At 38.0% G+C, this 25,814-nt stretch overlaps 1 protein-coding gene and 1 pseudogene across 1 annotated transcript in view; one reads left to right on the plus strand and one right to left on the minus strand.

The window, feature by feature from the left end:
- SUMO1 (small ubiquitin-like modifier 1) overlaps positions 1–25,814 on the minus strand; it is a 45,820-nt gene that overhangs the window by 7,301 nt on the left and 12,705 nt on the right. The window contains exons 2-3 of the mRNA XM_006889090.1: positions 5,549–5,623; positions 3,258–3,335 (exon numbers count right to left, since the gene is read on the minus strand). Of these exons, the coding sequence (XP_006889152.1) occupies positions 3,258–3,335; positions 5,549–5,623 (153 nt within the window). The remainder of the gene's footprint in view (positions 1–3,257; positions 3,336–5,548; positions 5,624–25,814) is intronic.
- On the plus strand, positions 22,957–23,669 carry LOC102847473 (annotated as a pseudogene).

A 25,814-nucleotide genomic window follows, 5' to 3' on the forward strand; every position in this document is an offset into this window, starting at 1 on the left:
AACAGCCCTAAACTCCGCTCTGTCCTGTGCCAATCGCACTGTCTCTGACACTCCCATCCCAATTATCCCAGTCACTGAATCAATCCACCTCATAGAGGGCATTCCTCACCAGTTAACATAGAACATTAAAAAACCTACTATCATAGCTGCCATTTACTGAGTACCAACTATATGCTAGATCCTCCATGAACTAAAAGACTTTACATATATAACCATGAATGTTCACCACAATCACCCTGGAAAGCAAATATTAGCAACTTATCATCATTTAATGGATAGGGAATCTGAGGCATAAAGTTAGTCATAAATTTAAACTCAAGCCTTTCTGATTCTTAAGACGTACCCTTTTTTTTTAAAAAAAAAAAGCATGTACTCTTGATCACTATTCTACAGTTTTACTTTTTATCAGTAAATAAATCTTGGTGGTGTGGTATGCTAACTGAAAAGTCTACAGTTTCAATCCACCAGGTACTTTGTGGAAGAAAGATGGGATAAACAACTCCTGCAGGATTCAGAGCGGCAGAAAATCATGGTGGGTGGTTCACTTGAAATCAATCTGACCACAGTGAGTTCTATATCAGTGAGATAAAAATCAGATAATGACTAAGTATCCTTGGTAGCTTCCAATTATACAAGCAAAATGGTTGTAAATAGACTACTAAGTTGTAGAAATTTGGTAAAGTACACTGGCTAGCCAGGTAAGCAACATAAAGAAAGCATAAAGAACATAGATATCAAAAAGTATTTTTCTACCCATCAACAATGTTAGATAAAAGGAGACAGATGACTCAGAAATAAATGTTGCCAGAAGTGCAAATCATTTATGTGTAAATCTAATAGTTTTACCCAAAAGCTAATGTATTTTTAATTAAGATCTTCACTGTTTAGACATCCAAAAATACTCAAAGAGGTTAAAATTATCTTTCAATGTATATTTTTACTTCCGTACCTGAGGTCTTTAACGCCTTTCTACAGTTACAGTAAATAATTAATTGCTATACACAGGGTCACCCTGGCCAGAAAAATCAATTCAATTCAACTGATTGACCATGATTCTATTTTAATAAAAACCAACTAAACATATTTCATGCCTATTTAAGTCAACTTCATATTTTTTAAAATTTTGATTGCCTCATACACTAATTCCAATTATATTTCTTTTAAAAATCTAATAGTAAGATGAGATAAATAATATTTACTGAGCACTTTCTATAATATTAATTTCTACAATATTAATAATTTTATATATGCAAAAACAAACACAATATGGCCAAATGGAGTCTGATTCATAATAACCCCACATTGGGTTTCCAAGGCTGTAAATCTTAAAAGAAGGGGATTGTGTATCTTTCTCCCAAAGACAGGCTGGTGGATTTGAACCTCTAACTTTCTGGTTAGTGATGCAAAATATACTATGTCACCAGTGCTCCTAATAGCTTTATTCAGATTATTTTATTCCATTTTCACGAGGTACACACTATAACATTATCATTTTACTGATGGAGAAACAAGGCCTACAGAGGCTCAGTAACTTGCTTCAAGGTCCTATAACAACTGATGGAGCCCTAACTTGAACTGGCGGTCTAAAAGAATTAGTTACTGATCTAATAACCTAGCTACAAAGAATTAGGGCAAGTTTGCTAGATTTTTACATGAATTTTAAAAGGAAATAATTCAATCAGTAGTAACTTGCAGTATTATGCATAAAAATAATAAACTCATATAATTACTACCTTTAGCATACTGTTAAACATCTATAACTGTTACTATTGTTTTATCAGGTGCCATCAAGTCCACCACAACTCACAGCAACCATATAAACAACAAATCTGAACCTTGCTCTATCTTGTGCAATCCTCATCTCGGACATACTTGAACCCAATGTTACTGTCATTGTGTCAATCCACCTCATTGAGAAGATGGATTCCTCTTTCACTGACCCTCCAACCTTTCCAAGCATAGTGTTCTTTTCCAAGGACTGGTCCCTCCTACAACATGCCCAAAATTGTGAGAGAAGAGTCACTGTCCTTTCCCCCAATGAACCCTCTGGTTGTACTTTCTCCAGGCAATGTAATTGTTCTTTTGTCAGCCGTAGGATATATTCAGTTGTCTTCTTCTTCTGTCATCCTTAGTCAAAGTCCAGTGTGTAACAAGTCAAAGTCAGTTGTGTACAAGTAACTGAAAAAAACCATAGTTTGTATCAGATGTTACTGATATCATTGTTCTTTAACACCTTGGAGAGGTCCTTGAAAGCAGATTACCCAATACAATATGTCTTTTGATTTCTTGACTGCTACACTAAGGGTGTTGATAGTGGATCCTAGCAACACGAAACTGCTGACAACTTCAATCTTTCCTCTATCAATCAGGATGTTGTCTACTGGCCCAGTGATGAGGATTTCTGTTTTCCTGATGTTGTTTGTATTCCTGATATAGACTATATTGAAGGCTATAGTCTTTACACCTCCAAGCAAATATTTCAAGTCCTCCTGACTCTTAGCAAGCAAGGTTGTATTATCAGCAAAATGCAAGTTATTGATAGATCTTTCTCTGATTCTGGTGTCACATTCTTCTTCACAAAGTCTAGCCTCCTGTATTATTTGTTCACCATATAGATTGAATAGATGTGGAGAAAGGCTACAGCTCTGACCACACTTGTCTTAATTTTAAACCATGCAGTGTCTCCTTGTTATGTTGGGACCACAGCTTTTTTTCTTTTTTTTTTACAATAGCTTCATGATCATACTATAGATCATGCATGAGCACAACTAAATCATCTGGGATTCCTATTGTTCTCAAAGTTAGCCATAATTTGTTATGATCACCACAGTAAAATGCCTTGGCATAGTTAATAAAACACAAATAGACATCATTCTGGTATTCTCTGCTTTCAACCAAATCCATAGTCAAAAGGAAATTTCACAGTGAACCCTAAAAATCACCTGCCGTTATTATTATAGACACTGTGTCAGTTATCAAGATAGAAAACATGCACATACAGCTAGCTGTATTTACAACAGTAAGTTACTTTTCAAACTGTTCCACACATTTTATGAATTCAAACTTTGATATGGACTCTGGGAGAAAGAAAGCAAGAAACTGGGTAGAAGGAATGATTTAAAAAAAAAAAACTATGGTCTTCAAGCTGTTATCAGTAAACAAAACGAATTTTTCTTTTGACATTTATTGTTAAAACTAGTAAAAAAAGGAATAAAACTAGTAACAAAGTTTTACATTTAATATCAAAATGTACAAACCTGTCTCTGACAGTATGATTCTTTGAGTTTCTTGAGATGTGTTGTCATTTTCACCTTGAAGTGAATCTCACTGCTATCCTAAGGAGATAAGAGACAAAAATTATCCCTTTACATAAAACTATTCACATTGCTTAAATCAAATAACTGAAGTAGAGGATCAGCAAAACAAACTCCTCAACAACATGGATTGACAGTAACTGCAACAATGGACTTAAATACAGGAGTGTCAGGATGGTGCAGGATCAAGTAGTTTGTCATACAATGTTGCTATGAGTCACAGCCAATTTGATGGCACTTTACAACACAGTTCAAATAAAAATGTACACTTTCTATCTACATTTTCCCATAAAAAAATGTAACTTTTAGCATACTAAGTTTTAGTAAAACACTGCAAATTAAATATGTTCAAAGATGTTTGATACTAATTACAAAAGAAATATATTTTAACATATATTAGTATTTTAATATTGACAGTACTATATAACATCCATAAAGATAATCTAGTGTAGGTTTAAAAATTAGTAGCATAAGTATGTATGCCCTTTAAATTAGAAAAATGTGTTTAACACTCATTCTGTTTAAAACAAAAACCAAAACAACAAACCAAGGTGAATATGAATTATCATCAACCTATAAAAGCAATTCAAAACATAAGAGAAACCACCACCACCAAATGAAATGTCACTCAAAACTCACTGCATCGAGTCAGAACCAACTCATCCTGGCTGACACTCTAGTGGGTTTTCAAAGCTGTAAACTGCACAGGAGGAAACTGCCCATCTTTCTCCTGTGGAGTAGCTGGTGGATTAGAAGCAGCAAAGAAGCGCAACTTTTGGGTTAGCAGAATAATTACCCATGGACTAGGCCACCAGAGTCTAATGCTCTGGAGATGGTCAAACCAACAAAGAGAGACACAAAAACAAAATAACAGAAAAACTTTTTACTGCATAAGAAACAATCTCCTGAGTCTGGTAACAAGAATGTTAATCAGTCAAATCGATTTGTGAGACCACAGACTATTTTATTCTTTCCAGGCTGTCAAGCAAACAACCAGGCAGCTTTCAGGTAATATAATGGCACCTGCATATTGTAAAACTTCAAAGTCCATCCTTACATCACTTTCACTTACTTATATCAGTGTAAGTTTCCTGTTTACACTATTTTTTGTAATACTTCTTTTTAAAAGAGATTTTCCCCCTTTGCATTGACACTGGAATTGGCTCACAAGCAACAGACAGACTCAAAGTTACCCCCAAGTAGAACTGCCCTGAGAGCTGTAAATCTTTACAGAAGCAAACTGCCACATCTTTTTCCAATGGAATAGGGAAATCATGGGTTCAAAATGCTAATGTTCTGGTTATTAACTGAGAACTTAATCAATGCACTGCACTCCCACAGCTCTTTCTATTCCAACTCCGATAGGACAGAAAACAACAGCCAGCACAGTGTTTCCAAGATTGTAATAATGTTACAGAAGTAGACTGCTACATCTTTCTCCCAAAGAATGGCTGGAAATTTGAGCTACCAACCTTTGGGTTAGCAACTAAATACTTTAATTCCTAAAGATCTTTCCTGCCATTATAACAATTTTTTAAAAAAATCATTCGAAAGAAAAGACTTGATAAATTTGACTAAATGAAAATATAAAGCACCTATACAATGACAATATAAAGAGACAAATTGGAGAAAATAGTACAAACAGTACATATAACAGACAAGAAAATACAAATAGCTACTTAAAATAAATTCACCACCAAGTCAGTTCTCACTCAGAGCAGAAGCAATGCTCCAAGTCAATTCTGACTCACAGCAAATCTCCACTCGCTTTTCAAGGCAGGAAATCTTAATAGAAAGAGACTCCCCACCTTTCTCCCAAGGAGTAGCTGGTGAATTCAAACCAGTGCAGACAAGTGGCCTTTTACTTAGCAGCGTAACATGCTACTGACTACATACGCCACCAGAACCTCTTAAAATATCCCATGCAAATCAGTCATTCTTAAAAAGAAAAAGAAATACATGTGTATAAGGTTAAAAATATATAAACATTAAATAGAATTAAAAATCTAGAAATTAACCAATAAATCCTCTATATACAATCAATTGAATTTTAACAAGAATATTAAGATAATTTAATGGTGAAAGAAGTCTTTTCAATAATTATTGGTAACACACAGCTGAATGATGGGGGGGGGGGGGAACCCAAACAAAAAAAACTACTGAACTCTAGACCTACAGCATATATAAAAACTAAGTCAATGGATGAAATAAAGGCGAAAAATAATGAAACTTACCTGTCCAATGACTTTGAGTTTGATGTATTCTCCTTCTTTCTTGTCCCCCAAGTCCTCAGTTGAAGGTTTTGCCTCCTGAAAGAAAAGTAAATTTAGAAAGAAAAATTCCCATACATTATTTTAATGATTCCTTTATAATTACCTGTTATTCTCACCCAAAATTAAAAAATCTGGACCAAATTGATAACAGCCACTTAAAGAATAAACAGGAACATTAGGGGCCAGTGAGTTTATGTTAATGAGCGAGGAATAATTTTTTTAAAATGAGGTAAAATTGATAGTACAATTTGAAGACTATAGTCAATGTCACTTAACTGTGCACTGTAACTTGAAATGCTGTATGTTTTGTTACATATTTTGTCAACAACAGAAAAGGCAGAATTCTCTTTCTGCCAGACAATTACGAGGAAGGGGTGGGTTAATTACTGTCTCAAACACCAGTTTTCAGTGAAAAATCTTGGAAGTAATTTTTTCAGAATATCCTAAATAATCAGAGGGTTGGACAATGACTAGGGAGGACAGAAGGAGAGTGGATGCTTTTGAGCTGTGGTGCTGGAGAAGGGTACTGAATGTGCCATGGACTGCCAGGAAAACAAACAGATTCATCTTGGAGAGGATTAAACCAAGCTGCTCCTTGGAGGCAAGGATTCTGGGGCTTCGTCTGACATACTATGGACATGTTGCCAGGAGGGACGGGTCCTTGGAGAGGGACATCATGCTTGGGAGGGTGGAGGGACAGCGCAGGAGGGGAAGACCCTCTATGAGATGGACTGATTCGGTGACTGGGGTAATCGGGATGGGTGTGTCAGAGGCGGTGCGGTTGGCGCAGGATAGAGCAGGGTTTAGAGCTGTTGTGCATAGGGTCGCTATGAGTCGGAAACGACTCGATGGCACATAACAACAACATCCTAAATAAAGGTTCTCAAGCTTTACCAAACATCAGAATCACCTGAAGAGTTGATTAAAACACACTGTTAATCTTGAGCAGTGCATCTGGGGTGAGAATGAAAATTCACATTTCCACTATGGCGGTTACAAGACAATGCTGCTGGACAGGAATAACTTAGCAAGCAATATTCTACAATCAATCCCCATCAGGAGTTTTGGTGGCTTAGTCGGTAAGGAGGTAAGCTGCCAACCTAAAGGAAACCAATTCAAAGCCAGCTGCTCTGAGGCACATAACAATGACTACTCATCTTGCAGTGAGGTCTTAAACATTCTAAAATTAAGACTATCTTATAATCTATCCTAAAGAGTTAATATTATAGTTACTTAAACTACTCATTACCATCATGTTGGAACCAACTCCTAGCTGACCACCCAACAAGTTTTCAGAAGCTTGTAAATTGTATGGGGAGAAGAAAAAATGTAAATTGATCACATTACTATTAAGAAAAGATTAACTAGGAAAGAAAGTAAGATACCAGTAAGTGGCCTAATGTACTCTAAGATAAAAGGAGATCTGGTTGCCTAGTAGTTAAGAAGTTGTGTTGTGAATCCAAAAGCAGGCAGCTCCAATCTACCAGCTGTTTCTCAGAGAAAAACACAACCTCCTGCCATGCAATTTACAGGCTCTAAAAACCCACTGTAGGGTCACTCTGAGTTGGTTCCACCTCCACAGCAATGATTTTGTATTTTGAGATTCTAAAGTAAAACCAAATCAGCTTTACAGCATCTATTATTTTATGGATACATTAAATCCAGTTTCAGACTTGGCAGGAAAAAAATGAAAAACTGTACTAGACTTAAAAAAAATTGTGCTGGACTAAGAAAAAGTACAAATAGGCTAAAAAGGAAAAAGAATGGAGAGAAAAAAGGAACAAAAGAAAAGGCTACAAGATAATTTCAAATACATAATGAAATTACTTAGAACAACTTGTTATCATAAAACCCTACGAACAGCAGCTCTGAAGCCTGCCCTATTCTGAGCCAGTCTCACTGATTTCGACACATTTACCCCCATTACTCCAGTTACTGTATTAATCCAATTCATCCAAGGTCTTCCTCTCCTGCACTTTCCCTCCACCCTTCCGAGCATGATGTCCTTCCCCAAAGACCAAGTGACCTCCTGGCATGTGCCCAAAGTATGTGAGACGGAGCTTCTAAAGTATCTCAATAATAAATGATTTTATAAAAAGGCTGTATTTGAAAATTTCATTCAGTAGTGTAAAAGTAGTTTTATTTCTTACCCATGTGTTAAATCTTGGTTTGGCCTTAAAATTGTCCAAAATAAATAAATAACCTGTCCAAAATTTAAATACAGAAGCCAAAAATCTAATAGACTAACATTGAGTTGATTCCAATTCATAGCGACGCTATAGAACATTTCTACAAATGCCTCACAAAGCTTTCTTGGTTGCAGTCTTTACAAGAGCCTGACACTGGTAAACTGTTTGGCTGCTGACCAATGAGGTCAGCAGTACAAACACATCAAGCTGCTCTATGGTATCTGGCTGCTTCTATAAAGATTACAGCCTTGGAAACCCTCTGACATTTCATTGGGTCACCATGAGTCAGAAACAACTCATAAACAACAGGTTTTTTATTTTCATTTTTACAGAAGTAGAGTGCCATTATTACTAAGAGGAGTGGTTGATAGGTCTGAACTACCAATCTTTCACCACTTTAACACCAGGGCTTCCTTCTATGTTTATCTGTTTTAATACTAAGAATACAAAAACTTGTTGCCATTCCAACTCATGTAAGATTGAAAAGAACTACCCCTTACAGTTTCCAAAGCTGTTGCAGAAGGAGACAGCTATACCTTTCTCTCAAAGAGCACCTAGTGGACCTAAACTGCCAGTCTTTTGATTCGTAGCTGAGACCTTAATCACTTGCACTGCTAACCATATTGTACTTGACAAAAAAAGTAAGGGTCATTACCCATGCCGCTCATGCTAGTAACCTAAAATTAATAAAACCTTTAACATTCAAGCCTTATTAGACCACATTTAACAAGAAAAATCTTTTAACTTTATGGTAAGGGCCAGAGTCAGAAAATGCTTAGATAACGGAATTGGCTTGACTCATACAAATCCTCCCGTTTTTCATTCTGCAGTATTTTCAACATCTGCTGACGACTGCATATTATGGTAGCAGACAAAATTAACCTTCTTTAGTGAGGCAGTATTTCACCTGAAAATTGGAGGGCTGACTTCAAATACAGACTAGCCACCACATTCCTATTAATTTATATTCATAGTAAACAGTTGAGTTGCTTCTTCCTTTTAAGTATCTAGAAGGCAGACAACTTAAATGCAATGAAGGGCAATAAAAAGAGCAACCAAGCTAGTCCTCTTTAACTGCTAAGCAGCTTTGTTTGAAATCACAAAGAGGAGAAAAGCTCCCAAACGCCTGATCTTTCAGAGCAGCAATACCAGCACAATAGGGATGATTTGATTTTTTTTTTTTTTTGCTGGTGTTTCCTTTATGAGGGAACCACAGAGGCTACTCGGAACAAAAGAGCTCTTTCCCCTCTTTCAATCTGATCTCTGATTGAAAGATTTCTCTTCCTAAAGCACAGCTTCTCACATAACTGACCCCTTGCCACCCACTCACTCAAGAGTTCCAGAATTTTGAGGCAAGAACCAAATGTCACACTATTGCATTCTATTCCTTCACCACCAAGCTCTATTCTTTTCAAATTTTACCACTTGTTTCAAAAATCTAAGAAGTAGGTTAAGTTGGGCTATCTGCTGTCCTCCAAGTCTCCAAGACCAGCCACCTTCTTCTCTATTAGCTCTTTGGAGTCTCTTTTCCTTTACCAAGAATATACATCCTACCTTTGCTGTAGCTGATCAATGTTGCCATGTGGGTTCCAACTCATGGCAATCCGACCATCAAAAAGCTTGCCTGATCCTGCAGTATCCTCACAATCTTCACTGTGTTTAAAGTTCACTGTTATAGTCAATGTGACAATCCATCTTTTTAAGAGAGAGCTCCTCAGTTTCTTTGACCCTCCACCTTTCCAAGTATGATGTTCCCTTCCAAGGACTGATCCCTCCTGATCGCACATCTGAATCATGTGAGACAAAGTTTTACCATTCTTGCTTTTAAGGAACACTCTCGTATGCACTTCTTCCAAGACAAGTTTGTTCTTTTGGCAGACTATGGTATATTCAATACTCTGACACCTCCATAATTCAAAAGCATAAATTCTTCAGTCTTCCTGATTTACTGTGCAACTTTTACAAATACATGAAGCAATTCAAAGTATCATGGCATGGCTTCTCCTAATCTCAAGGAAATCCTTTCCAAATATCATCTCTCAAATTCAGCAATTAAAAGCAGACCATTTCCCTTCAACCTTCCAACTGGGAATATTTTCCTCCAATATTCCCTTTACTTTCTTCATCTCTCTTGTAGTATTTATGTCTCAATTTAAAAATATTCCACCTTGACCGTACTTTTCTAGTTACGGTTTTCCTACTTCATTCACAGTCAAATATTTTTTAGTACAAAATTTTGCTTTCCTATTTTCACTTTCGTCCTCTATCATAATCTGGTTTTCGCCTCATGAATGCACTTGACACTTGGCTCTCAACGAGATTACCAATTAGGCTGCCTACTAAAAGCAATGGACAATTTCAAATTTCACCTTTAACTCTCTAAAACAACAGACAGAGGTGATTTCCTCTCTGAAAACCGTTAGCTTTTAATGACTCCTTTCTTTCATTTCAACCCCTGTATAGTCCCTTTTCTTTAACTACTAAGGTTTCCCTTTTTGAATTGTCTCCCTTGTTTAATCACTCATCATGTGTGTGTGTGTGTGTGTGTGTGTGTGCGCGCGCGCGCTGTCAAATCGGAACTGACTAGTACAGAGGAGACTGCCTTGCCTTCTTCAGCACAGCATCTGGTGGATTTGAACTGCGTACCTCTGGGAATGCAGGGCAGCTTCTTGCCACTAGGCCACCAGAGTGGCCTCACTCACCTTTTTTTTTTCTTTGTTTTTGTTTTGGCCAAACTTTTTTATTTATTCTGTAGTTGTTTATCACTCATCATTTTTTTTTTCCAGACAAGGATCTCATAGTAAAAGTTTACTGAATCCTACAGAGCTTCCAGGAAAAAAAAAGACCAAAAACCCAATTACAAAATGGGGGGGGGGGGAACCCCCATGCAAAATCTTTTTACAGAGGAAGATATTCACATGGCCAACACACACATTAAGAAATGCTCAAAGCACTGACAATCAAAGAGATGCAAATAAAAACCACAATGAGGTACCATTTCATCCCAGTAGCAATGGCAAAGTTCAACAGGACAGCAAGCAATAAATGTTGGAGAGGATATGGCAAGATAGGAACTTTTTTTTTAAGCTTTATTTTTTTTATAATTTTAATGAGCATTTACAGAGATTTTGGATTTCCATTCATTCATTGCTGCACTTCTCTCCCTGTCCAGCCCTCCCCGCCCCCCATTCGCTCCTCTCTTTCAAAAGTGAAAGAAACACTCCCTCCCTGGTCCACAATCCCCCCCACACCCCTCCCGTTGCCCCAAGTACATTCCACTATGCAACCTTAATTGTGGACTCTTGTGATAACTATAATACCCTATCACACATCGCTTTTAAATTATTCTCTCCCTCATCTGTTTCAGTGCAGTATACATAATTTATCCAGTTTTTCTCAGTCTTACCCCAACCTTGATACCAGTCCCATCAGTGGCACCATGCAATATTTGTCCTTTTGCGACTGAGATATTTCACTCAGCATAATGTCCTCCAGGCTCACTCATTTTGAATAATATTGCATGAGTTTCTTGTTTTTCAATGCAGCGCAGTATTCCACTGTGTGGATATACCACAGCTTCTCTGTCCATTCATTTGTTGATGGGCACCTGGGTTGTTTCCAACTCCTTGCTATTGTGAACAGAGCCACGATAAACATGGGTGTGCATATATCACTCATCATTCTTAAGATTCTCTTCCTCAGTCACTCTCAAGTTCATTTTATTCTCTCCATCCCACTGCCATAGTACAAGCATTCACTTGTCGCTCATTGAGATTGCTGCAACAGTGTAACAGACTTGCTCCCTTTCATTCATTCTCTAAACTGCAACCAGACCCAGCTCTCTAAAAGCCACTCTTGATTCTGTGCTGCCATACAATAGCCCTTCAAGTGCTGGTCCCTGCCTACAATTTAGCCTCTTTCTTTCTACATTCTTCATTGAAATCTATGCTTCAGCAGTATTAATTGCCAAGAGTACAGTGTCATTTTTTGGACTCAGGCTCTTGTATGACAAAGCTCTTTTACCCTAGGAAAGAACAGAACTGGTGAAGATATCCAGGCAAGACCAGGCCTATAGATGCCTATAGATACAGCCAAAATAGAGACATATGCTTCTTTTAAGGCTGGCACTCTAAATTTAGAATTTTGGTTTCTAAAACTGCAAGAGAATCTCTGTTTATTAATTTACTTGTTGTATCTCTGTTAGCAGCATTAGATAACTTGTTATTTTTTATTTTACTCTGACTTACTTACAAAGTTTAATTACATTGCTTTTCAGAAAAGATTCATCCCATTTTCCTCACCTCACCACCCATCCAACTGTGTAACCCTATGATTAACTTTCCCCCAACTTGGATCCTCATACTTATTCTATAATAGTTTAATTAAAGTATTTGCCCCTGTAGGACTGAGTTAGTTCAGGCAGCATAATGCTCTCCAGTCCCTCCCAACGTAGGTAGTAATTTACAAAATGACTGCTACTGCATGCTGCTGCATAGTATTCCACTGTATGAATGTGCAACTTCTCAATTCATTCATTTGTGGTAGGACATCTGGGCTGTTTCCATGTTCTTGCAATGGTTAATAATGCTATATGAACACTGATGTACAAATTTCCATTTGAGCCTCAGTTCTTATTTTCTTGGGATATATTCTATATATTATATATATATATATAATTTCTATGTTCAGCTTTTTGAGGAAGCGCCATACTGCCTTCCAGAATGGTTGTACCTTTGCACAATCCCACTAACAATTTAAAAGAGTTCCTAACTCATCACATCCTCTCCAACATTTATTACTTGCTGTCCTGTTAAACTTTGCCATTGCTACTGAAGTGAGATGGTATCTCATTGTGGTTTTGATTATTGCCAGTGATTTAGAGCATTTCTTTATATGTCTGTTGGCCATTTTAATATCTTCCTCTGTGAAAATTCTTTCCATGTCTTTTGGCCATTTTGTAATTGGGTTATCAGTCTTTTTCTTGTGGAGGCCCAGGAGTATTCTGTAAACTTTCATTATGAGACTCTTGTCTGAGATGGTATTACCAAATGCTTGTTCCTAGTCAGTAGGTTTTCTTTTTGCCCTATTGGAAAAAGTGTTCTATGAACGTACGGACTTAACCTTTAGAAGATCCCATTCAGCAATTTTATCCTCTTCAGATTGTACATTTACAGCTGTACTTGGCAGTCTCATTATACCATAAACTAGGCCTTCTAAGCTTGATCCCAGTTTGTCTCATATGACCTTTATGGTTTTGGGGCTTTACTCTCAAGTCTCAATTTTTGTGTATAGTGTGAGATGTGGATCTTGTTTCAGCTTTCTGCAGGTAGCGGTCCACTTTTGGCAGCACCATTTGTTTAAGAGGTTGTCATTTCCCCATTTGATAGGTTTTATGTCTTTGTCAATTATCAGTTGACCATAGCTAGATCTATTTCTGGGTTCTCAATTCCATTCCACTGATCTATGTGCTTGTCAATGTACCATAGCATGCATGCTGTTTTGGTTACTACTGCTGTGTAGTAGTTGTAGTAGGTTTTGAGGTCAGAGAGTCTATACCTTCCATTTCATTTTTGTTTCTCAGAAGTGTTTTGCTTATTCGGGGTCTCTTGACTCTCCAAATAAACTTGACAATTTTCATTTTGATCTACTTGGAAAATGAATTTGGTATCCGTATTGGGATTGCATTGAATACGTAGATTGCTCTTGGTAGGATTGTCATTTTCACAATATTGAGTCTTCCTATCCATGATCATTTTTCCATTTCTTTAGGTCTTTTATTATGTCTTGCAAAAATGTTCTGTATTTTCTTTGTATAAGTCTTTTGTATCTCGTTAGGTTCACTCCCAAATATCTCAATTTGTGGTTGTAAATGGTACTGCTTTCTTGGTTTCCTTCTCTGAGTTTTCTTTGTTTCTGTAGAGGAATCCCTGATTTTTTTTTTATATTGATCTTATATCCTGCCACTCTACTAAACTGGGCTACTAGTTCTAACAGGGTTTGGGGTTTTTTTGTTGAGTCTTTTAGTTTTTCTATGTACACTATCACATCATCCACATATAGTGATATTTCCACCATCTCGTTGCCAATCTGGATGTCTTTTATTTCCTTCTCTTGTCATATTGCCCTAGCAAGCACTTCCAGTACAAGACTGAATAGAACTGGGGACAGTGGACATCCTTGTCTGGTCCCTGTTTGCAAGGAAAATGTTTTTAGGCCTTCTCCATTGAGAATGACACTGGCTCTTGGTTTTGGATATATACTTTTCGCTATGTTGAGGAAATTCTCTTCTATTCCAATTTTGCTGAGTGTCTTAATAAAGAAGGGTGTTGGATTTTGTCAAATGCCTTCTCTGCATCAATTGCTAAGATCATATATATCGTTAATATGGTGAGTTAATTATGGTGTTTGCTGGAGCTCCCTGATTAAAACAAGCTTGGAAGCAGGAGGGGCATCCACTTCTGAAATGGCTTGCCTCTGGAAACTCTATAAACATGGAGAAACTATAAAAGTTAAACACAAGTGTTTGAGTCTTTCGTTCATAGAGTCACTATGAGTCCTCTACAACTCAATGACACTTAACAACAACATGGTGAATTATGTTAATTGTTTTTCTTATACTGAACCATCCTTGCATACCTGTTATGAATCCCACTTGGTTATAGTGAATTTTTTTTTACGTGCTTTTGGATTATATGGCTAGGATTTTGTTAAAGCATTAGATTAAGTGTTGTTATGTGTCATCAAGTCACTTGCGACTCATAGTGACCCTATGTACAACAGCTCTGAACCCTGCTCTATCCTGAGCCAATCTCATTGTCTCTGACACACCTACTTCCATTACCCTAGTCATTGAGTCAATCCTTCTCATCCAGGGTCATCTTCTCTTGTGCTGTCACTCCACTCTTCCAAGTAAGATGTCCCTCTCTAAGGGCTAGTCCTCCTTGCAACATGCCCAAAGTATGTCAGTCAAAGCTTCAAAATCCTTGCCTCCAAGGAGCAGCCTAGTTTCACTCTTTTGGGATAAACCTGTTTGTTCTTCTAGCAGTCCACAGTATATTCAGTACTATTCTCCAGCACCACAACTCAAAGGCTTCTGTTTTTCTATCATCCTTAGTCATTGTCTAGCTTTCTGATGCATAGCAAGTAACTGTGAAGACCATGGCCTGGATCAGACACACTTTAGTCTCCAGACTGACATCATTGCTCTTCAGTACTCTGGAGAAATCCTTGACAGCATTTTTCGCAATGCAATTTGTCTTTTGATTTTCTGGCTGCTGGTACCAAGAGTGTTGACTGTGGAGCCAAGCAAGCTAAAGCTGTTAACAATCTCAACCATATATAAATGCCAAGGGGACAGTGCATGGTTTAAAAATCAATAAAAATGCTTATCAGGGTTGTATCATCTCTCCAAACCAATTGAGCACATAATTCGAAAGAGTGAATAATATGAAGAAAAATGTGACATCAGGATTTGAGGAAGACTTACCAAAAACTTATGCTATGCAAATGACATTGCTTATGGAAAGGAGAGCCAAGTGAAGCACTTAAGTGAAAAAGATCAAAGACTACAGCCTTCAGTATGGATACACCTACATCAAGAAAGCAAGAACCCATACAACTGGACTAATAAACAACATCATGATAAATAGAGAACAAATTTAAATTGTTAAGGATTTAATTTTACTTAAATCAACAATCATCCATGAAAGCAGCAGTCAAAGAAACATGCTGCACTGTGCAAATCTGCTGTCAAGAATTTCTTTAAAGTGCTAAAAAGTAAAAGTGTCAAACGATGCCTTAGAATTGTGATATCATCCAGGAGTATTGATCATACCACGGAACACCAAAGAATAAACCTGTTTTGGGAAAAGTTCAACCAATGCACCTTAAGGCAAGAATAGTGAAACGTCCCCTCACACACTCTGGGCATCTTGTGAAGAGGCACTCCAGTCCTTGAGGGGAAAACATGCCTAGAAAAGTAAAGCATCAGTGAAAATGCAAGACCCTCAACAAAGTAACTGCAACAACTGGCTTGAGTAGAGAGGAGATTGTGAGGATGGCATAGAGAGGGCAAGGTTTCGCAGAGGATCACTGTTTTAGCCAACTTTCACACCAAATAACAACAATCTTTTCTCCATTATCTCTACACATGCTCATCATGTCTGCTTCTAATTCAAAAATCCACCCAGAGATGAATGGATAAACAAACTATGGTATGCACACAATCAAATATTACCCAACACTAAAAAATACCAAAGAATGTTTGAGTCATCCAAATAATGAATCTGGAGCTTACCAGGCTTCATGAAGTCAGTCACCAAAGGACAAATGAGTCCGTTAAAGAGAGGTACACAAGAGACAGTCAACAAAGGTAAACACTATTTACACATTTTTTAATTACTAGTAATAATAAACATTAATCTGTGAGTGGACAGAAGATAGGCATACTAAACACATATAGGCAGGTGATAAGAGACTACATATACACAGGTTTGGCAGCCAATATTTTTCTGCATTCATATTAACATATGCTATAACCAAACTGAGCAAGGAAACAGTGCATGGTTTCAAGTGAAAAAAGACATGTGTAAGAATGTATCCTTTCTCCATATCTATTCAATATGTATACTGAAAAAAATAATTTAAGAAGCTGGACTATATGAAAGATTACAAGGAGGCTAATCAACAACCTGCATTAAGCATATGACACAACCTTGCTTGAAGAAAGTAAAGTCTTGAAGTACTTACTGCATAAGGTCAAAGACTTCAAAAAGGGTTACATGTCAACATCAAGAAAACAAAAGTCCTCACCAATGGACTAACAGGCAACATCAGGATAGATGGAGAAAAGACTGAAGTTGCCAAAGATTTTCTTTTACTTGGATCCACAATCAACATCTATTAATTATTGTTGTTGTTATGTGCCATCGAGTCACTTCCGACTCATAGCGACCCTTTGTACAAGAGCCCTAAATGCTGTTCCATCCTGTGCCAACCTAGCCATCTCAAACGCACTTATTCCCACCGCTCCAGTCACAGAATCGATCCATCTCACCAAAGGTCTTCCTCTCCTTCGCTTCCCCTCCACTCTGCCAAACATGATGTCCCTTTCCAAGGACCAGTCCCTCCTTGAAACATGCCCAAAATATGTCAGATGAAGTCTCAGAATCCTTGACTCCAGGGAACACTCTGGCTTCACTCTCTCCAGGACAAACCTGTTTGTTCTCCTAGCAGTCCATGATATAGTCGACACTCTTCTCCAGAACCAGAGCTCAAAGGCATCAATCCTCTTTCTATCAGCCCTATTCAAGGGCGTACGCCAGGGATGCATCCTATCTCCATACCTTTTCAACCTACATGCAGAACAGATTATCCGGGAGGCTGGGCTCTATGAGGAGAAATGTGGGGTCAAGACTGGGGGACGATTTATCAACAACCTGCGTTATGCAGATGACACAACCCTGCTTGCTGAAACTGAAGAGGACCTGAAGCGCCTGCTGCAGAGTGTCAAGGACTGCAGCCTACAATATGGATTGAGGCTCAATGTCAAGAAGACAAAGATTCTCACCACTGAACCAACTGGCAGCATCAGGATGGATGGTGAAGAGATTGAGATTGTTCACAGCTTTAGTCTGCTTGGCTCCACAGTCAACAGTCTTGGCACCAGTAGTCAGGAAATGAAAAGGCGCATTGCCATGGGAAAGTCTGCTGTTAGGGACCTCTCCAAAGTACTGAAGAGCAATGGTGTCTCTCTGGAGACTAAGGTGCATCTGATACAGGCTATGGTCTTCGCAATCACTTGTTATGCATCAGAGAGTTGGACAATAACCAAGGAGGATAGAAGGACAATTGATGCCTTTGAGCTGTGGTGCTGGAGAAGAGTATTGAGAATACCATGGACTGCTAGGAAAACAAACAGATTTGTCCTGGAAAGGGTTAAACCGGGTGGCTCCTTGGAGGCAAGGATTCTTAGGCTCCGTCTAACATACTTTGGACATATTGTGAGGAGAGACCAGTCCTTGGAGAAGGACATCATGCTTGGGAGGGTGGAGGGACAGCGCAGGAGGGGAAGGTCCTCTATGAGGTGGATTGTTTCAGTGACTGGGATAATCGGAATGGGAGTGTCAGAGACAGTGCGATTGACAAAGGACAGAGCAGAGTTTAGGGCTGTTGTACATAGGGTCGCTATGAGTCGCAAGCGACTCGACGGCACATAACAACAACAACAACAACATAGCCCGGATCAGGCACACCTTAGTCTTCAGCCTGACATCGTTGCTCTTCAGTACTCTTGAGAGGTCCCTCACAGCCGACTTTCCCAATGCAATTCGTCTCCTGATTTCCTGGCTGCTGTTACTGTGGAGCCAAGTAAATTAAAACTGTCAACTATCTCAATCTCCTCACCATCCATGCTGATGCTGCCAATTGGCCCAGTGGTTAGAATCTTTTGTTTTCTTGACATTTAGCTTCAGTCCATATAGGAGGCTGTAGTCCTTGATCTTCTGCAGCAAGCGCTTCAGGTCCTCCTCAGTTTCAGCAAGCAGGGTTGTGTCATCTGCATAACGCAGGTTGTTGATTAATAGTTGAAGTTAATCTATTAGTAGCTTAAGTTACAAAATCAAAAGATATGCTACAGTGGGAAAATCTGCTGTCAAGGACCTCTCGAAACTAACAAAGTTCTAAAGGGTAAGGAAGTCAATTTAAAGACTAAACTGTGCCTGATCCAAGTAAATCTTCAATTGCTTCTTATGCATCTGAAAATTGGACAATGAATAAGGATGATAGAAGAACCGACCGAATTGTGATGCTGGTAAAGCATCTGAATTTATCATAGACTGCCCAAAGAACAAATAAATCTGTTCCTTGAAGGAAGGGCAACCAGAGTGGTTCTCAGGGGCAAGACAGTGAAACTTCGTCTCACTTACTTTGGGCATATTTTCAAGAGGAAGTCAGTCCTTGGAGAAAGACACGATGTTAGGAAAGGCAGAGAGGGTCAGTGAAAGAGAAGAATACTCAACAAGATGGACTGACACAGTGGCTTCAATAATGGTTAAATCATTAAGATGGTACAAAAGATTTGTTGAACTGCTGTGTTGAATTATTATTGTTGCTGTGTGTTGATAAGATAGAATGGGCTCATAGCTGCCCCCAGCAGGTTTTCAGAGGCTTTAAATCACAAAGAAGACTGCCAACCTTCTCCCTCCAAGCAACTAATGGATTCAAATTGAGTGCCTTATAGCTGGCAGTGCAATTCCTTAATAGTAACTCATTCACAACTAACATTAACCAGACCTCCCTTTTGTTGAATTAGTAAATATAAATGTTTGTGGAATTAAAAGCAGTTGTCTTCATAATTTAACATGAAATCTTAGCCAAGTTATATAGTTCTACAGTACACAGCAGTCAGTTCAAAGATCCTTTCATAAAATTCTGTAAACACGCAAATGGTTAGGAGTAAGAGATCATTTGTTTCCATTTCATACGAGGACATAAACACTCAGATTTCAAATTTCCTACCAGTTTCTCTGGTCATTTTAACTTAATGATCTATTCTTAATTCTGAAGCACTAAGTATCACTCACCTTTACCACTTTTTTGATAGTTGCATACATGCCTAATATAGTCATGTAGCTTCTCATGTGGGTTTGTTTTAAAAAACAAATTATTCCAGAGTGTTAAGATTTTGGATAGAAAAAAGCTAGTTTGTCTCCAGTGATCTCTGTGACCTCTGTACCCTTTCTTCCTAAGCCCTGTAAAACTAAAAGCAACCAGAACAGAATAGTATTACATACCAGTTACAAAACAGTAAAAGCATTCAACACTTTGTCTAGGACAGTAGGTCATCAGAGAAGACAGAATTCCACAGGGGGGCTAGTTAATTTGGCTGGAAAGAGAGCATAGCTCCTGAGCAAAAGAAACTGATGGTAGAAAAGTAAAAATATATACAAGATAAAAAGGAGGGGGTGGGAAACCAACCCAGAAACATCCTAATTTTCAGATCTGTGTCATCCAGAGACCAAACCATGTTAAATGGAGTGATAAAAGCAGGCATCAGGTACTATCACATTACTCTTCAAACTATAGATCTAACAGTTTAAAAATAAAGATGGCTAGAATAAAAAAGGGAACTAGACTGAAGATATGAAAAGCATAACACAAATGTACAAAATACTAAGAGGGTTTTTTAGTGCCATTTCAAAGTCAAGGAAAAAGATGTCTGCTAAGCTGCATTCTGGTGATGAATATGTTTACAATTTAGTCACAGGGACAGAACATCATACTTTGTTGCAAATACATGACCAGCACTTACAGTTATATAAGAGTATTCAACTGGAGAAGGGCCAATTATGTGGAAACTTAAACTTTGATAAAGAATATAATTCTTATTTGATATTATTAAATACTCTTCCTTTTTTAAAAGTATGGTAACTAGTTCCATGGTTCTGTTTAAAACTCCTTCTATTTCAAAAACAAACCAACCAACCTCCTTCTATTTTAGAGATGTTGTTGTTGTTATGTGCCGTCGAGTCACCTGCGACTCATAGCAACCCTATGTACAACAGCCCTAAACCCTTCTCTATCCTGTGCCAATCTGAATGTCTCTGACACACCTAACCTCATTACCCCAGTCACTGAATCAATCCATCTCATAGAGGGTCTTCCTCTCCTGCACTGTCCCTCTCCAGGGACTGGTCCCTCTTATTTTAGAGACACATACTGAATTCTTATAAAATAGAAATAGTCTGAGATTGGCTTAAAAATAATATGAGAGGGTAGAGTGAGGTATAAGTGAAACAAAATAGGCCAAGAGATAAGTATCTAAGAGCTCATTATATATTCAACTAAAATTCTGTTAACTATAGACATTACTCGTACACATCATTTTAAGGGGTTCCTAATGAGCAAAGTTCAACAATGCTACTTGTATTCATTAATGGAAAGTACAAACTCAACAAAAGAAAAATGAACAGAAAGACAAAAGGTACAAACTCAGAATTACACTAAAATTATCTCCCTTGTACTTAAATGGATTTACTCGTTTTAAAACCAGAAAATACACAGACATTTTAAATTTCATGCAGCATATGTTCAAACGTATTGACATGGTATGTAAGAGATCTGGAATAGAAATGACCAGATTTAATTCCACAACTAAGTTACACATGCTAACTTAAGACACACATGCTGTCATTAGGTCTTCTACATACTACATTCAACCTAAGAATTAAACACTAAGTATGTACAAACAGGCTCTCAGGAACCAAAATGTCTATTGAAAATTTTATGTGTTATGTAAATGCTATTCTGAGCCTAGACTATGAAACCATGCAAAGAAAAGACTTGGAGGTGTGACAGACATTATTAATTGCCTATGCAATATTCATTTCCCCTTCCTCTCTTACAAACAGAATCCTAAATTTGTCCAGTTAAAAATTAGATGTCACAAGCTTCTGTGTGACATATGGAGACCAGTGAGGTATCAATCAGTATCATGCTGTTTGCTGATACAGACTTTTGGACACATTTTTTTGCTCCTCCTTCTTCTCCTGCCTGGAATACAGTCAAAAATAACCTTGTAATATAATCAAGTGTGTGAAAGACAACTGTTTAAGATGGAAAAAGATAAAGCTAGGAGTCTGATTGTGGAACTGCCTTAACTGTTTTGTTTTATGAGAAAAATTAACTACATACTAGTTTGTTGTTAGGTACTGTCAAGTTGAGTAAGACCCACAGCAATCCTATGAACAGATCTGAACCCTATCCTATCCCTGTGCCTTCATCATGCTGACACACTCAAACCCATTACACCAGACACTCTGTCAATTCATCTGGTTGAGTCTTCCTCTTTGACCAACCTTCCACCTTTCAAAGCATGATGCCCTCTCCAAGGAAAAGCCTCTTCTAGCAACATGCACAAAGTATATGAGATGAAACTTTAAAACTGTCTCCAAGGAACACTGGCTGTACTTTCTCCAAGATACGTGTTTGTTCTTCACTCTTCTCCAACATCACAACTAAAAGGCATCAATTCTGTCATCCTTATTCATTGTCCAGCTCTCAGATGCACAGCAAGTAACTAAAAAAACTGCTGCTTGAATCAGACTCACCTGAGTCCTCAGACTGACATCATTACTCCTCAATAATTTGGAGAAATTCCTGACTGCAGACTTACCCAGTGCAATATGTCTCCTGATCTCCTGACTGTTGGTATCCAAGTAAAATGTAATTTTTGACAACTTCCATCTTTTCTCCATCTATCATGATGTCCAGTGCAATCCATATTGAAGGCTGAAGTCTTTGATCTTCACATCAAGTGCTTCCAGTCCTCCTCACTTTCAGCTAGCAAGGTTGTATCATCTGCATAATGTAGTTTAGCCATGAGTCTTCCTCCAGTCCTGATGCACATTCTTCTTCAGAGACCAGCTTCTCAAATAATTCGCTCAGCATACAGACTGAGTAGGTAAGTATTCATCGCAAATACCTTTTAAAAAAATACTGCTGGCCCCGGCCCTGGCTCAGAGCACCACCGCCACCACCACCACCCACCTCCCCCAGTTCCTCACGCAGCCAGCTCACCATGGAGAAGAAAGAGAAGCTGTGGTATATTCACACAATGGAATACTACACTGCATTGAAAAACCAGGAACTCATGCAATATTATTGAAAATGGGTGACCCTGGAGGACATTATGATGAGTGAAATATCTCAGTCACAAAAAGACAAATACTGCATAGTGCCACTGTTGTAGAACGGGACTGACATCAGGGTTGGGGTAAGACTGAGAAAAACTGGGCAAATTATGTATACTGCATTGAAACAGATGAGGGAGAGAACAGTTTAAAACCAATATATGATAGGGTATTATGGTTATCACAAGAGTCCAGAAAGAAGGCTGCATAGTGGAGTGTATTCGGGGCTGGGGGGGCAGGGGGATTGTATACTAATGAAAGTATTTTTCTTTTACTTTTCAAAGAGAAGAGGGAACTGGGGAGTGGGGGGTGGGCAGGGAGAAAAGTGCAACAATGAATGAATGGAAATCCAAAATCTGTTAATGTTCATTAAAATTAATAAAATACAATTTTAAAAAAGAACACACACAACCTAGTTCTATTTGTTGTTGCTGTTGTTAAGTGCCATCAGAAAGTGAAGCTGGCCGAGCAGGCTGAGCACTATGATGACATGGCCACCGGCATGAAGGCCGTGCTGTTGGTGACCAACAAGAACATGGTCAGGGGCCACCTGGCCACCTAGAGGGTCATCTCGAGCATCGAGCAAAAAACCGACACCTCCGACAAGAAGTTGCAGCTAATTAAGGACTATCAGGAGAAAGTAGAGTCTGAGTTGAGGTCCATCTGCACCACCATCCTGGAATTACTGGATAAATATTTAATATCCAATGCAACTAATTCAGAGAGTAAGGTATTCGATCTGAAAACGAAGGGAGATTTCCGGTACCTTGCTTAAGTAGCATGTGGTAATGATCAAACACAAACTATAGATAATTCCCCAGGAGCTTACCAAGAGGCATTTGATATTAAGCAAGAAGGAGATGCAATCCACACATCCTATCCTCCTGGGCCTGGCTCTTAACTTTTCTGTATTTTACTATGAGATCCTTAATAACCCAGAGTTTGCCTGTACTGGCTAAAATGGCTTTTGATGAGGCCACTGAAGAACTTGATACACAGAATGAATATTCATACAAAGACAATATCCTTATCATGCAGTTGCTTAGGGACAACTTAACATTATGGACATCAGACAGTGCAAGAGAAGAATGTGATGCAGCAGAAGGGGCAGAAAATGAAATGCTCACAGGGTGTCATCCGTCTCTCGCCTCAAGAAACCTTTCTACAAATCTCCATTCCTTATTTCATTTGGACTTCCTATAGCAAAGAAACCCATTCACTGCAGCTTTGGGAAAACTCCATTCCTTGATTTGTGTTTGTCTTGGCCTTCCTGATGTGCAGTTACTGCTGGAGAAAAGCATCAATATCTTCATTTCAAACTCCATTCCTTGATTTGTGTTTGTCTTGGCCTTCCTGATGTGCAGTTACTGCTGGAGAAAAGTATTAATATCTTCATTTCATATAAACATAAGTAACTTCCAAACACTTATGTAGAAGACTAAAATGTATATGGTATTTAAAAATGTAGTTAATTACAATAAAAAAAAATACAATCGATGACTTTATCTACGAACCTTATCTAATGGACAGCACAGAACCAAAACTGACTACATCTGTGGAAGGAATTGTTGGATAAACTCATTATCAGCAGTCAAAACCATGGTCAGAGGCACACTGTGGAAAAGACTATCAATCACTTATGTGAAATTCATACTGAGGCCAAAGAAAATCCAAATTTACAAGAACCAAAGTAAGATCTTGAGTCAATTCCACCTGAATTTGAAAATCACCTTAAGAATAGGTTTAAAGCACTGAATACCAATGTACCCTCTCTCCATGCTAGTTTATCTTAATATATATAAAGTTTTCAGGGAGCTCTGGTGGCCTAGTGGCAGGAAGCTACACTACAATCCCAGAGGTGCACAGTTCAAATCCACCAGATGCTCTGCTGGAGAAGGAGAGGCAGTCTCCTCCTGTACCAGTCAGATCAGATTTGACGGTACACACACAGAAAATAATTAAATCTTTTAAAATATTTTTTTTTAAGTTTTCCATTATTCAGTCAAAAGTAATCCTAAACACTTAAGAAAGTGCTATAAATAGGTTTCATTCAGCTAATGCGAAAAACAAAAGCTCACTGCCGTCCACTCAATTCTGACTCATAGTGACCCTCTGTTTACAGAGGAGAGCTACCTCTTAGGGTTTTCCAGGTCATAATGTTTACAGCAGATCACTAGGACTTTCTTACACATTATCATGGATGAATATTAATCACCAACTTGCTAGTTTATATTTGAGTGCAAACCCTTTGCAGCAGCCACAGATATGCTAAGAGCAGGTCCTAGGAAATTACCTTATGTGCATTAAAAGCAGGATGGATAAGCTGGCACAATCACATAATGTAATACAATACAGTCATTAAATCTAACATTAAACGCAGGTATACACAAAGCTATGGAGCAAAAGATGTCAAATACAGATCATATTGTATGATTCTAATATGTTTTAATATATTAACACAAACAAGATGCTAGGCAGAAGTTAGGTAGAGGGTCATATGTTCTTTCTTGATCAGGGTGCTGGTAACACGGACGTGTTCAGTGTTTCTCTAGTAAATATATGAATCTCCAATAAAGCCTTTTATTAAAAAACAAACCAACCAACCAACCCATAAAATTAAAAATACAAGACCAAAAACAGAAGATTCTAACCTTCAATTCTTCAAGTCTTCGCATAAAAAATGTCATCAGTTCCATAAAAGGCAATCAAATGCAAAAAATGAATAAACAAACTATAAAATTACCACAAATAAATAAATTGTGTGTTAAATTATTTTGGTCTATAAACTTTCACCAAAACTACAATAAGATGTTTCAAAAAAAGGATCGCAAATAAAACATGTTTAAGTAGACCTATCATACTGCATAAATATCCAAAATTTAAACTGTAAAACTAAGATGCTCACATGAAATCTATATGAACTTATCCAAATAAGACTTTTTCTAAAAAAATGTAGACTATTATCAGAGTACCAGAGGGATGGATGAACTTATCCAAATAAGACTTTTTCTAAAAAAATGTAGACTATTATCAGAGTACCAGAGGGATGTCTATATATCTGTGTTTCATTGATTATGCAAAGGCGTTTAACTGCGTGAATCACAACAAACAGTGGTTAACTCTGAGAACAATGGGTATGTGAGAACACTTAATTGTGCTAATGCAAAACCTATACTTGGACCAGGAAGCAGTCAGAGCAAGAAGACACTGCATGGCTCAAAATTGGGAAGGGATGTGTCCTGTCTCCAAACCTTTTCAATCTTTATGCAGAACAGATTATCCAGGAGGCAGGGCTATATGAGGAGGAATGTGGCATCAGGATTGGAGGAAGACTCATCCACAATCTGC

Source organism: Elephantulus edwardii, unplaced genomic scaffold, assembly GCF_000299155.1.
Source record: "Elephantulus edwardii isolate Elephantulus edwardi_28Jun2011 unplaced genomic scaffold, EleEdw1.0 scaffold00075, whole genome shotgun sequence".
NCBI classification, from domain to species: Eukaryota; Metazoa; Chordata; class Mammalia; order Macroscelidea; family Macroscelididae; genus Elephantulus; species Elephantulus edwardii.